This window comes from Malaclemys terrapin, chromosome 1, assembly GCF_027887155.1.
Source record: "Malaclemys terrapin pileata isolate rMalTer1 chromosome 1, rMalTer1.hap1, whole genome shotgun sequence".
In the NCBI taxonomy this organism is placed as follows: domain Eukaryota; kingdom Metazoa; phylum Chordata; order Testudines; family Emydidae; genus Malaclemys; species Malaclemys terrapin.
This window is the reverse complement of record NC_071505.1, coordinates 3,354,817-3,368,329: the sequence shown is the minus strand read 5'-3', so window position 1 is coordinate 3,368,329 and position 13,513 is coordinate 3,354,817. Positions and strand designations below refer to the sequence as shown.

General features: G+C 45.6%; 2 protein-coding genes across 2 annotated transcripts; both read right to left on the bottom strand.

The window, feature by feature from the left end:
• Positions 1-3,312: 3,312 nt before the first annotated feature.
• On the bottom strand, positions 3,313-3,948 carry LOC128830450 (claw keratin-like). The gene has a single exon (XM_054016279.1). It carries the CDS (start codon positions 3,930-3,932, stop codon positions 3,384-3,386), a length of 549 nt encoding a protein of 182 aa, XP_053872254.1. The 5' UTR covers positions 3,933-3,948; the 3' UTR covers positions 3,313-3,383.
• A 6,881-nt stretch (positions 3,949-10,829) lies between these two features.
• On the bottom strand, positions 10,830-13,200 carry LOC128830364 (claw keratin-like). The gene is made up of 2 exons (XM_054016185.1): positions 13,127-13,200; positions 10,830-11,995 (listed from the first exon to the last, which is right to left on the bottom strand). Exon 2 carries the CDS (start codon positions 11,972-11,974, stop codon positions 11,426-11,428), a length of 549 nt encoding a protein of 182 aa, XP_053872160.1. The 5' UTR covers positions 11,975-11,995; positions 13,127-13,200; the 3' UTR covers positions 10,830-11,425.
• Between the last annotated feature and the right edge of the window lie 313 nt (positions 13,201-13,513).

Here is a 13,513-nt window from a genome sequence, read left to right as displayed (position 1 = left end):
AGGGGCTGGTGCAATGCAGCCCTACGGCTGCCAGCCCCACAGCTGCCAGCACCCAGATCACCAATGAAGGCTACCAGTCATGCTGCACCGTCTACCGCCAAAAGGCAGTTAGCTGCTGCTGCTGTGTAGCAATGCAGTCCCACGTCTGCCGGCCCCCAGATGACACATGGTGACGGTGAGCTGAGAGGGCTCCATGTTTGCCGTGGTATGTTGTCTCCACAGGTAACCCAGGTAAAAAGGCGTGAATCTATTGTCTGCCGTTGCTCTGACGGAGGGGGAGGGGCCTGACGACATGTACCCAGAACCTCCCGTGACACTGTTTTGCATCATTCGGGCATTGGGATCTCAACCCAGAATTCCAATGGGCGGCGGAGACTGCGGGAACTGTGGGATAGCTGTGGGATAGCTACCCATAGTGCAATGCTCTGGACATCGATGCTAGCCTCGGTACTGTGGACGCGGTCCGCCGACTAGAGCACTTAGAGCATTTTATGTGGGGACACGCACAATCGGCTGTATACAACCGATTTCTATAAAACCGGCTTCTCTAAATTCAACCTAATTTCGTAGTGTAGACATACCCTGAGTGGCAAACAGGGAACAACAGACAGCCTCGTTAGCCAGGGGCTACATAATGGCTGGCAGGAAGGAAGCCAGGGAAGTAAGAAAAAGGGAAGCGTGAGAGAAGAGAGGCAGTGGGAGCTCTTCACTGCTGGCCTCGGGAGCTAGCAGTCCCTGAGGCTGTAAGATTGAAGCTGTTTGTAGCTACAAGGTGGAGGGAAAGTAAACTGTGAATAAAGAACATGGGTGTTTGCACCAACGCAGAGATCTCTGGCTGGTTTGTGGGGCAGAAGCTGCACCTTGTTACACTCCCACTGAAGCAAACCGGAGCTGTTCGTGCTCAACATTTCTTGATAATAGACCACAAGCTTTCCTGACTTGTGCACCACCACTGGGAGTATCCAAAACTGGAGGATACTTTGGCCAAGAGATGTGGAAGCCTCTGGTGATATAAAGAGATAATGAATGGAAGAGCAATTAAACCAGAAGATCAAGAGTATGACGTAGTATATATTTGAATTTGAAATAAAGTGGAGGCGAAAACTGTCCGAAGAAAAAAAAAAAAGGAAAAAGAAATAGAGAAGCAAGACTACATCTCCACGGTTTCATGAAGGGTCATATCCTATCCCCAGCTCCTATGTGATGTATTTCTCACAGAGTTCTCTTACTTCTTTATAGCAGTTGTATAGTTTGCCACTATTTTTTTTTTTTGCTTGTCTCACCCTGGTCAGTCTCTACTAAAACAAGACACAATAAAAGCAGAGGTTCAAAGAGCTTCTCCGTTATGCAGCTGCTTTTAGAAAGATAAAAGGCAGAAAGAAACAGTCCATATTCATGGCTAGGAAATCACTTAGCCTAATTCTCATTGACACTAAATCCTTTTGACAGTGCTCTAGTATGAGAAAGATGCATTCCAGTCAGGGTAGATGTAGGTAACTTACACCTTATGTATCCTACTTCATTTGCAGTTTAGAGCGTGGTGTAAAATCCATCGTGTAGTTGAGAATTAGGCTCACTAGGTTTATAATAGAGGAAGCCCATAGCTAGAAAGGCGTTCGAGGATACTCATATAAGGTAACATGGGAAACATTGGGAATGTTTGCAGAGGTGGTGATGAAATGCAGCTCTCTCATTATTTCACACTCAGTTGGGTGTAGTCAACACTTCTCAAAGCCAGGCCTGTGCAATCAGACGTGAATCTGTATCTTGCCGTTCATTTCCTCTTGTTCCCATGCATATGACTACTCAGTTTAGCATGGCCCACAGGTTCCATTAAGGTACCGATGACCCCACCAGAATCCCCCCTAACCCTATTTTCTCCCACAACCATATGGCCCCTTTAACCACAGAGGCCCTCCTGCCCATATTGGCCCCCATAAGCGTATAATCTCCCATAATCACTGGGTCATCGGTTACAGTGTAATCCTTCATAACTTGATAAGCCTCTATCACCACCTCCAACGTCAATGGCACCCCAGGATTCCACTCTGCTTTCCTGAGGGAAAGATCTGAGAATTGCTCCTGGGAAGGTCATGACAGCCAGTGGGGGTTGGATCAGTGCTATAGAGTCAGGACACTGCCTTACGTCTGGCTTGTTGCAGCTGTTGTGCATGCTTTGTGAAATGTCGCTCCACATGTTTGTGAAGCAAGACATCTTTCTGCCATGGAGATAAACCTAAAACACAAAGCAGGTACGGCAGTAAACATAAGGTACATGGTGGCCACTTTTCTCTTCCTTACGCAAACCTGGTCACTTAAAGTCTCCCACAGATGCTTACTGTGAACCATGCGATTGGTCTTCTTGAAACCACAGAAAAACGTACATTCTTAAAATGAAAATCTGTCTTGTCTTTACGGGAAAAGACTATTTGCTAAACCATGTAATGCAAGGAGGAATTCCAACTGGGTACTCAGGGCCTGCAGAATGCTGTCAACCAATGTAAGAGCCGGATTATCCTATCACAGCAGGGCTTTGGAAGGTGCAACTTGAAAAGTTCTTGGTGCTGCTGGCTCCACAGGGAGGAATTTCGTCTAGTGCAATTTTTAAAAATGGACAAAGAAACAAAGAGAACCAGAAGACTGATATTTTGATGCAGCAGAGTTTTTAATGCAAATGAAATTGGCAGTACACAGTTACAGGAAGAAATACTACACAGCGGAAAAAAATGTATTTCCAGTGTTTCAAGAAGGGCTCTGACCCATCCCCTGCGTCAATGGGATGTATTTCACTCAAGATGTTCTTTGTGCTTTGTTGCAGCTCCAGAGGTTGACAAACAAGTCCCCTTTTGAAACCATTTTAAGTTCTATTTTTTTAACCCCAGTCAGGTGTGAAACGAGACAAAGGAATATAGAAGCAGAGACTACACAACTTCTCCATTAGACATGTGAAGTAGCAAAGGTTAAAGTGAGTTGCTAAAGGTACGTACTGATAGAAAGGATAGAACATGTAGGGCCTAATTCTCCTTGAGAGGGACTTAGAGTGATCATGAACGTAAATGATGCCTATCTTAAGGCCTCTGTTTTCTTCACACTGCAGGGTCAATGTAAACAGCCTGTGTGTAGTTCAGAATGAGTCCTCAAGAGAAAAAGAGAATCAGCACTTGGTTGGAAAAGCCTTGGCAGAAAGAGTCATAAAGAATAACATTAGAAATGCAGCATGGCTATCAGACCAAGGTGCTGAGCGCACACAGCTCCCACCAAGTTCAACTGGAGCCATGTTTGCACAGCACTTCTGAAAGCCATGCCCAAAAGATCTGGGGTGAATCTGTATCTTGCTTTTCATTTCCTGGTTCTTCCTTTTTCCATGAATATTCCTGGTGAGTTTAACATGGCCCACTGCTTCCACTGAGGTACCTATGGCAGGATACCCCGGAACCACTTAATCCCCCATAACCATAAAGGCCCGGGTAGCCACAGTGTCCCCCATATCCCCATAATCCCCCGTAACCGTAAAGGCCCGGGTAACCGCAGTGTCCCCCATTTCCCCATAATCCCCCATAACCATAAAGGCCTGGGTAACCATAGTATCCCCCATTGCCCAAGAATCCCCCATATCCGTAACGGCCGCCGTAACCACCTAATCTCCCTAAACCATACAATCCTCCGTAATGGCCTCCATAGCCGTACAATCCCCCCAAACCATAGGAGCCTCCGAAACCGGCTCCGACCACAGGTGCTCCTACAGCTGCCACTTCGCTCTGTTGAGGGAAATTGCTGAGAATTGGTCCGGGGAGGGTCACGACAACAGGTGAGGGTCTGATGACCACTTCGGAGTCAGGGCACTGCCTAACGCACGGCTCGTTGGCGCTGCCAGTGACTGGACTGGGTCGGGCCACCCCGCATTCTGGATACCACAGGCTGGAGAAAGTCATCTTTCTGGGATGGAGGTAAACCTGAAACACACAACAGGGACTACAGATAAGACAAGGTACAAGGACTGGTGGAAGAAAGGCTTCAGAGCTCGGTTACAATTGTATTGAGGTCTGTAGGGGGCTCGAGAGAGAGAGACAAGAAGTGGACTTAGTCTCTTTTTGTGTGTTCATGTAGTTGTCACTATTTTCTCTTTCTACACCTCTTCTCCGCTCGCAGTAAACTTCCCTCCCAACTGGCCCCTTGATCCCCTCTCAATGACTTTGTCTGAAAAACACCGACTAGAATAAGTGTAACTATTTCCATGATGGACACCTGGGATTCTGGGACCATTTTAGACATTTCTCAAAGAGAATATGGCTGGGATCATGGTAATCACTTCCTTTTGTTTGAGGATTTAACCTCTGCATGCAAACCAGTTGAGTCTGCTACCACACTGTGACTCTTTCATTTTCCAAACCTTGGGAGTCACCGAAACTTGCTGATGAATAAACAGAAACTTTGCTTTTCTCCTAACACATCACTAAAGCCAAACTCCTCAGCTGGAAAAAAATGGGTTCAGGTCCACTCACTTCCATGGAGCGACATGAAATTACATCATCGGAGGAGAAGCACCTTCAATGGGTATTTCTGCTCAGGAGAACATAGGAATTGCTTGACTGGAGCACAGCGCGTCTCAGCTTCATCCATTCTCATGTCTCCAATAGTGAGGAGTAACAGTTGCTTTAGAATAAAATAGATGAGCACTGAAGTGGCCCTTTGTGGACTAACCTGGGAAAGTTTCTTCCTAATCCAGCTAAGTGAAAGGTGGCTCAGGGACTTTTTAAAGTTTAAATGCCCTAATTCTTTCTCTAGTTAATGGGAAATACATTTCACAATTGTATATGTTGTTCTTAAAATCCCTCCTTTAGCTTCAAATCATGAATCCGCCAGATCCTGTCACTTAATAATTACACACTGTAGATACAAATAAATAAACAAAATAAAAATAATTTTATAATTAATATTATCAATTGATATATATATATAAGCATAACTGTAATTAATAAATAAGTAAAAATCACAGTGAGTGCATGCAAGATTCCACCTTAAATGAAAAGAGGCCCGACTGTGAAATCTCTGGGGTTAGAAAGAGATTGAGTTGAATTGGACTTACCGAGTTCACTAAGGAGATGAAGCCCACAGAAGTGTTTAGAAGAGTGCAGAGTCGAGAGCACTTTTATACAGTTCCTAGGACAGCCTGGAGGATCTGCGACGCTGTTTGTGGAGGAGGTTCTAATTAGTGTCCAAACAAACTTGATTGCCTTGCTAAATCCTTCTTTGGATAGAGCTGTTTTCCTCACTGTTGGTGATTACTGGGCTAATCTTGGCCTCAGAGGGTGTGACATGCACGTTGCAATTTCATCGTAAAATTGTACAGGCCAACTGCATTTCTTTTTGTCATTTTACTGACTTTACAGGTTCTGCAATGAGAATGAATGTCAAGGTGATCCTGAGAAGCATCAGTAGAACAGGTGGGTGTCATTTAAGGAATCCAGATTGGTCCTTTCAATTCGTGCTGGTCGTGATTAGGGGAATGAGGGAGTTCATTCTAAACATGGTAGGCAGCAGGGAATCATTTTTCTTCATTCTAACCACTTACATTCCCAGCGGGTCAGATCCAATTCCCTTGGAAATCAATGGGAATCATCCAGTATGTTTCCTGACAAGACTTTAAGACTGAAATTCACCCTTTGGCAGGGGGATAGTACAATACCTGTGAACAATGTTAGTCCCATTTTAAACTTTCAAACTTGGTCTTAGCAGGGATTTAAGTGGAGCATGGGCCTTTGTGATGGCCGTCTGCCCAGAGGTGAATCTTACCTTTGGTGAGTAAAACTTGACCTAACATTGGACCTCTCCTTGGGTCACCAATGCTGTCTCAAAGGGCTGCCTAGAGCAGATCTCCTTATAGGTCGAGGGGAGGGATGGCAAAGAGAGAAAGAAAGCCATATTCTTTTACAAAAAGATTTTAAATTACGTCTTGGTACCTCTGCTCTACCAGAAACCATCTCTCCATCCATGAGCAGTCAAGGAACTGAGATCTTGCAAGACAATGCAGCTGACTGAGCCCAGCAAGAAACCCAGGAGAGAGGAAAATGTGACATTCTTGGTGATGGAGGAGATGGCTGGGGGATGAGATTTGATATAACTTCTGACCAGCCATAGGGCATCCTGGAGAAAACATTCCTGCCTGAACCAGAATGTTGTGTAACATGTGAAAAATATCCCCAAGAGTGATTTACATATGCAGGGAAGAGGGCAGAAGGGTCTTGCTTAGATTTTAAGGTCCTCCGCCTCTTTGAAGGTGAAGCAACCAAGCTGATGTACACCAAGAGAGCACCTTCACTTTGCAATAAAAAAATCCATCAAAAATCCAATAAACCCCCAAAACCGGCTCTGACCACAGAGGCTTCTCTGGTCCCACTTGGCTCTGAGGAGGGAAATTGTGGAGAATTGGTCCTGGGAGGGTCACAAGAACCAGTGAGGGTCTGATCACCACTTCAGACCTAGGGCACTGCTTATCGGTCAGCTCATTGAAGCTGCTAGGAATTGGACTGGGCTGTTCTACCCTACACGGTTTTTAGGAAATACCAAATTCAAAACTACATATGAATGAAAATGAAATAGCCCCAAATTGTGTGGCCTTAAATCATGACCCGATTAAGGGAATGACAGGAGAGACCTTGGCCTCCATTTTGTTGAAAGTGACTATACGACTCGGTGCAGAGGCGTCTAATCTTCACAACAATGTATTGTCTACAACCCTTTGCATGTGTCAAACACCAGCGAGTGTTTTTGAGGCGTTTTGAAATCTTGAGGTTTAAGGACACTGAAGAACTTCCAGCCTTAACATACTTACTCTTTACGTTTGATAGGCCTAAAAAAAGAGGCATGTTGAGGTGAAGGTCATATGGGGGCCAGTTGCAGAAACAGAAATACAACCCAATACTTCTGACCACAGGCTGAGGTCTAGGGTGATCCGTGTTACACGGTGTTACAAGACAAGGTTAGTAACAAGTCTGGTTAAAAAATTTTTGCATCCTTGAATCTCAGCGTCAAGAATAAAAATCTGCCTGATTTTGTGATCTACTTGAACTGAGGCTTTTTTATTCTTGAGGATAATAGTTCTCCAAAGGAATTACAAGTCTCTCAATTTTCCAAGGTTGCAGTAGCTTTTTAAATATTAAATTGGGGTATATTTCTGACTCTGCCAATAGCTCCCTGTCTGACCTTCACCTGAATGTGCCTCCATTTACCTCTGTGGCAAACAGGTATAATTGTAACTTTCAAGGTGGTTGTCTGAGGCTTCCTCCGATCTAAGCATTTCAAAGCACTTCACAAACACTCATCAAGAGTTATGTAGCCCAAAAGATGAATTACTAAAGTAGTAATAACTTATTACTGGGATTAGATGTTCCAACAGGGAAGATTAGATTTACTTTAAAAATGCATGTCAAGGTCACAGATGTCATTCCAGTGCTCAGTTTGTGAGTCCTAGCCTTTGACATTGGGGCTCTTTGATATTCATTCCATATACCTTTCATCTCCCTATTATATATATTTTGAAGTGTAAGGGTAGATACTGAACCAGTGTAAAAGGGAACAGTTCCATGAACTTCCAATTGAAGGAATGCACTTTAGCTAGCCCGGGTTAGAGAAACCTTATTGGGTGTGCATCTCTCTATTGGAAGTTCCTCTCTCTATCCATACTCGGCACCTCAACCCCTGGTGCTCAGAGGCAGGAGGGATGTGTGAACCTCTGACTGGGAGAGGCTACCCTTTGCCCCGCCCCTTCCTCCAAGGGCCCTCCACTTCCGCCCGAGGCCCTGCGGGAGTCAATTCCCACTTCCCCAAGCTTAGAGCTGCCCCCCACCACTGTGGCCACTGACCCAGTTCCGCGGCTAGGCCCCCAGTCCCAAAGGAGTGCCGGTAGGGCGGGGGTGCGCGGACTCTGCCTGCCTAGCCAAGGGAGGGAAAGGTGGGCAGCGCACTGTCCCAGCCACGCAGCGCGGGAGGCTATGTGGCGAGCTGCCCCAGCCCTTGAGTGCGGAAGGGTGGGTGGCGAGCGGCCCCAGCCTCCCCAGCCCCGGAGTGCAGGAAGGTGGGTAGGGAACGGCCCCAACTCCAGAGCACTGGAGGACTGGACTGGGAGCTGGGAGGACTGGAGCAGCAATTGTACGTAGGGAGTGTCGCGGAAGGGGGCGGGGTCACCCTTGTATGTTTCGGGAGGCAAAACCTGTCCCTGCCTATGCAACCCGCCACACCTGCTCAAAGACAACGTATAGGGAAACCAATGGGAAACATCAGATACTTCATCTCCACCCATGAGCAGCCAAGAGAACTGTGTCTTGTGAGAGACTTCAGCTAATGAAGAAAAGGAAGAAGCACAACGCTGACGGTTAAGGATACCTTCTTCAACCATCAGAGAGCTGTGGGATGAGACTGGATTCATTGGAAGTTTGACCAACCTAGTGCATTCTGCAAGACCCGTCTCCCACACCACGCTTTTCAGCCACAATTAGAATGAAAATACACCCCAACCAGGATTTCTTCTAGCCTGAGCAGCACTAAATGCTTCCCTCAGTTGTAAGCCCAGAACGTCATTGCAGTCTGTGGAGCTGTACTGATGTCCACTGGCTCAGTATCTGTCTCTTGAGCTCTGTAAAGGAATGGTTACTAAGAAAGGGAAATGCAAAGCTTAACTGAATGAAAATCAAACAGCCCCAAATTCGGAGGCTGGGAATCATCCACTGACTATTGGCATAACCTCAGAAACCGTAACATGGATTTGTTTAATCCAGCGTTTCGCAAAGGAGGCCACCAGTGGATTTTTTTGCAGCTACGTCAGCCTCAGGACCATGGGCGGGATTGTGGGGGTGCAAAGCAGCAGCCCCTTCTGGCAGCGCCCACCTGTTCCTGCTGAGTAGCTGTTACCAAATCCGTGAGATGCGCCGCATTGGTGTTTGTAGTGGAATTGCCAGCAGGGGTCGGGGTCCTGCACCTCACAGCTTCCTCTGGAGCTCTGGGAAGCACCTCTGGAGACATGTGGGGCCAATGGGCACAGCACGTGCTGCAGATCATGTCAGTGCACGTGGCTGCATCATTTGGTTTTTGGGCTGCTCTCCTGCTCCCACCTGGATGGGATATGGGGAGCCTGGCACTCTGCAGGCACCCAGTGAGTTCCCAGTCCACCATCCCCAGGACAAAAAAAGAAAAAGGAGAAAGAAGTAGAGAAGCAAGACTACATTTCCACGGTTTCATGAACGACCATATCCTATCCCCAGCTCCAATGTGGTGTATTTCTCACATAGTTCTCTTACTTCTTTCTAGCAGTTGTAGAGTTTGCCACTATTTTTAATTACTTGTCTCACCCTGGTCAGTCTCAACTAAAACAAAACACAATAAAACCAAAGGTTCAAAGAGTTTCTCCATTATGCAGCTCATTAGAAAGATAAAAAGCAGAGAGAAACAGTCCATATTCATTGCTAGGAGATCACTTAACCTAATTCTCATTGACACTAAATCCTTTTGACGGTGCTCTAGTATGAGAAAGAGGTATTCAAGTCAGGGTAGATGTAGGTAACTTACACGTTATGGCTCCTGCTTCATTTGCATTTTAGAGCATGGTGTAAAATCCATCGTGTAGTTGAGAATCAGACCCACTGAGTTTATAATAGAGGAAGCCCATAGCTAGGAAGGCATTCGAGGATACCCATATAGGGTAACATGGGAAACATTGGGAATGTTTGCAGAGGTGGTGATGAAATGCAGCTCTCTCATTTTTTCACACTGAGTTGGGTGTAGTCAACACTTCTCAAAGCCAGGCCTGTGTGATCAGATGTGAATCTGTATCTTGCTGTTCATTTCCTGCTGTTCCCATGCATATGCCTGCTCGATTTAGCATGGCCCATAGGTTTCATTAAGGTACCTATGACCCCATCAGAATCCCCCCTAACCCTATTTTCTCCCACAACCATATGGCCCCTTTATCCGCACAGGTCCTCCTGCCCATATTGGCCCCCATAAGCGTATAATTTCCCATAATCACTGGGTCATCGGTTACAGTGTAATCCTCCATAACTTGATAAGCCTCTATCACCACCGCCAACGTCAATGGCACCCCAGGATTCCACTCTCCTTTCCTGAGGGAAAGATCTGAGAATTGCTCCTGGGAAGGTCATGACAGCCGGTGGGGGTTGGATCAGTGCTATAGAGTCAGGGCACTGCCTTACGTCTGGCTTGTTGCAGCTGTTGTGCATGCTTTGTGAAATGTCGCTCCACACGTTTGTGAAGCAAGACATCTTTTTGCCATGGAGATAAACCTAAAACACACAGCAGGTACGGCAGTAAACATAAGGTACATGGGGGCCGCTTTTCTTTTCCTTACGCAAACCTGGTCACTTAAAGTCTCACACAGATGCTTACTGTGAACCATGTGATTGGGCTTCTTGAAACCAAAGAAAAACCTACATTCTTAAAATGAAAATCTGTCTCGTCTTTACAGGGAAAGACTATTTGCTAAACCATGTAATACAAGGAGGAATTCCATCTGGGTACTCAGGGCCTGCAGAATGCTGTCAAACAATGTAAGAGCCGGATTATCCTATCACAGCAGGGCTTTGGAAGGTGCAACTTGAAAAGTTCCCGGTGCTGCTGGCTCCACAGGGAGGAATTTCGTCCAGTGCAATTTTTAAAAAAGGACAAAGAAACAAAGAGAACCAGAAGACTGATATTTTGATGCAGCAGAGTTTTTAATGCAAATGAAATTGGCAGAACACAGTTGCAGGAAGAAATACTACAGAGCAGAAAAAATGTATTTCCAGTGTTTCAAGAAGGGCTCTGACCCATCACCTGCGTCAATGGGATGTATTTCACACAAGATGTTCTTTGTGCTTTGTTGCAGCTCCAGAGGTTGACAAACAAGTCCCCTTTTGAAACCATTTTAAGTTCTATTTTTTTAACCCCAGTCAGGTGTGAAATGAGACAAAGGAATATAGAAGCAGAGACTACACAACTTCTCCATTAGACATGTGAAGTAGCAAAGGTTAAAGTGAGATGCTAAAGGTACGTATTGATAGAAAGGATAGAACATGTAGGGCCTAATTCTCCTTGAGAGGGACTTAGAGTGATGCCTATCTTAAGGCCTCTGTTTCCTTCACACTGCAGGGTCAATGTAAACAGCCTGTGTGTAGTTCTGAATGAGTCCACAAAAGAAAAAGAGAATCAGCACTTGGTTGGGAAAGCCTTGGCAGAAAGAGTCATAAAGCGTAACAGTCGAAATGCAGCATGGCTATCAGACCAAGGTGCTGCGCACACACAACTCCCACAGAGTTCAACTGGAGCCATGTTTGCACAGCACTTCTGAAAGCCATGTCCAAAAGATCAGGGGTGAATCTGTATCTTGCTGTTCATTTCCTGGTTCTTCCTTCTTCCATGAATATTTCTAGTGGGTTTAACATGGCCCACTGCTTCCACTGAGGTACCTATGGCAAGATACCCCGGAACCACTTAATCCCCCATAACCATAAAGGCCTGGGTAGCCGCAGTGTCCCCTATATCCCCATAATCCCCCATAACCGTAAAGGCCCGGGTAACCGCAGTGTCCCCCATTTCCCCATAATCCCCCATAACCATAAAGACCTGGGTAACCACAGTATCCCCCATTGCCCAAGAATCCCCCATAACCGTAACGGCCACCATAACCACCTAATCTCCCTAAACCATACAATCCTCCGTAATGGCCTCCATAGCCGTATAATCCCCCCAAACCATATGAGCCTCCGAAACCGGCTCCGACCACAGGTGCTCCTACAGCTGCCACTTCGCTCTGTTGAGGGAAATTGCTGAGAATTGGTCCAGGGAGGGTCACAACAACCGGTGAGGGTCTGATCACCACTTCGGAGTCAGGGCACTGCCTAACGCATGGCTCGTTGAAGCTGCCAGTGACTGGACTGGGTCGGGCCACCCCGCATTCTGGATACCACAGGCTGGAGAAAGTCATCTTTCTGGGATGGAGGTAAACCTGAAACACACAACAGGGACTACAGATAAGACAAGGTACAAGGACTGGTGGAAGAAAGGCTTCAAAGCTCGGTTACAATTGTATTGAGGCCTGCATGGGGCCTGAAAGAGAGAGAAGAAGTGGACTTAGTCTCTTTTTGTGTGGTCATGTAGTTGTCACTATTTTCTCTTTCTACACCTCTTCTCCACTCGCAGTAAACTTCCCTCCCAACCGGCCCCTTGATCCCCTCTCAATGACTTTTTCTGAAAAACACCGACTAGAATAAGTGTAACTATTTCCACGATGGACACCTGGGATTCTGGGACCATTTTAGACATTTCTCAAAGAGAATATGGCTGGGATCATGGTAATCACTTCCTTTTGTTTGAGGATTTAACCTCTGCATGCAAACCAGTTGAGTCTGCTACCACACTGTGACTCTTTCATTTTCCAAAGCTTGGGAGTCACCGAAACTTGCTGATGAATAAACAGAAACTTTGCTTTTCTCCTAACAAATCACTAAAGCCAAACTCCTCAGCTGGGAAAAAATGGGTTCAGGTCCACTCACTTCCATGGAGCGACATGAAATTACACCATCGGAGGAGAAGCACCTTCAATGGGTATTTGTGCTCAGGAGAACATAGGAATTGCTTGACTGGAGCACAGCCCTTCTCAGCTTCATCCATTCTCATGTGTCCAATAGTGAGGAGTAACAGCTGCTTTAGAATAAAATAGATGAGCACTGAAGTGGCCCTTTGTGGACTAACCTGGGAAAGTTTCCTCCTAATCCAGCTAAGTGAGAGGTGGCTAAGGGACTTTTTAAAGTTTAAATGCCCTAATTCTTTCTCTAGTTAATGGGAAATACGTTTCCCAATTCTATATGTTGTTCTTAAAATCCCTCCTTTAGCTTCAAATCATGAACCCGCCAGATCCTGTCACTTAATAATTACACACTGTAGATACAAATAAATAAATAAAATAAAAATATTTTTATAATTAATATTATCAATTGATATATATATATATAAGTATAACTAATTAATAAATAAGTAAAAATCACAGTGAGTACATACAAGATTCCACACTAAATGAAAAGAGGCCCGACTGTGAAATCTCTGGGGTTAGAAAGAGATTGAGTTGAATTGGACTTACCGAGTTCACTAAGGAGATGAAGTCCACAGAAGTGTTTAGAAGAGTGCAGAGTCGAGAGCACTTTTATACAGTTCGTAGGACAGCCTGGAGGATCTGCGATGCTGTTTGTGGAGGAGGTCCTAATTAGTGACCAAACAAACTTGATTGCCTTGCTAAATCCTTCTTTTGATGGAGCTGTTTTCCTCACTGTTGGTGATTACTGGGCTAATCTCAGCCTCAGAGGGTGTGACATGCACGTTGCACTCTTCAGGTGTCTTTCATCTTAAAATTGTACAGGCCAACTGCATTTCTTTTTGTCATTTTACTGACTTTATAGGTTCTGCAATGAGAATGAATGTCAAGGTGATCCTGGGAAGCATCAGAAGAACAGGTGGGTGTCATTTAAGG

Bases quoted from the DNA above. Each gene is read 5' to 3' on its own strand.
- LOC128830364 (XM_054016185.1), bottom strand. From the start codon at position 11,974: ATGACTTTCTCCAGCCTGTGGTATCCAGAATGCGGGGTGGCCCGACCC.
- LOC128830450 (XM_054016279.1), bottom strand. From the start codon at position 3,932: ATGACTTTCTCCAGCCTGTGGTATCCAGAATGCGGGGTGGCCCGACCC.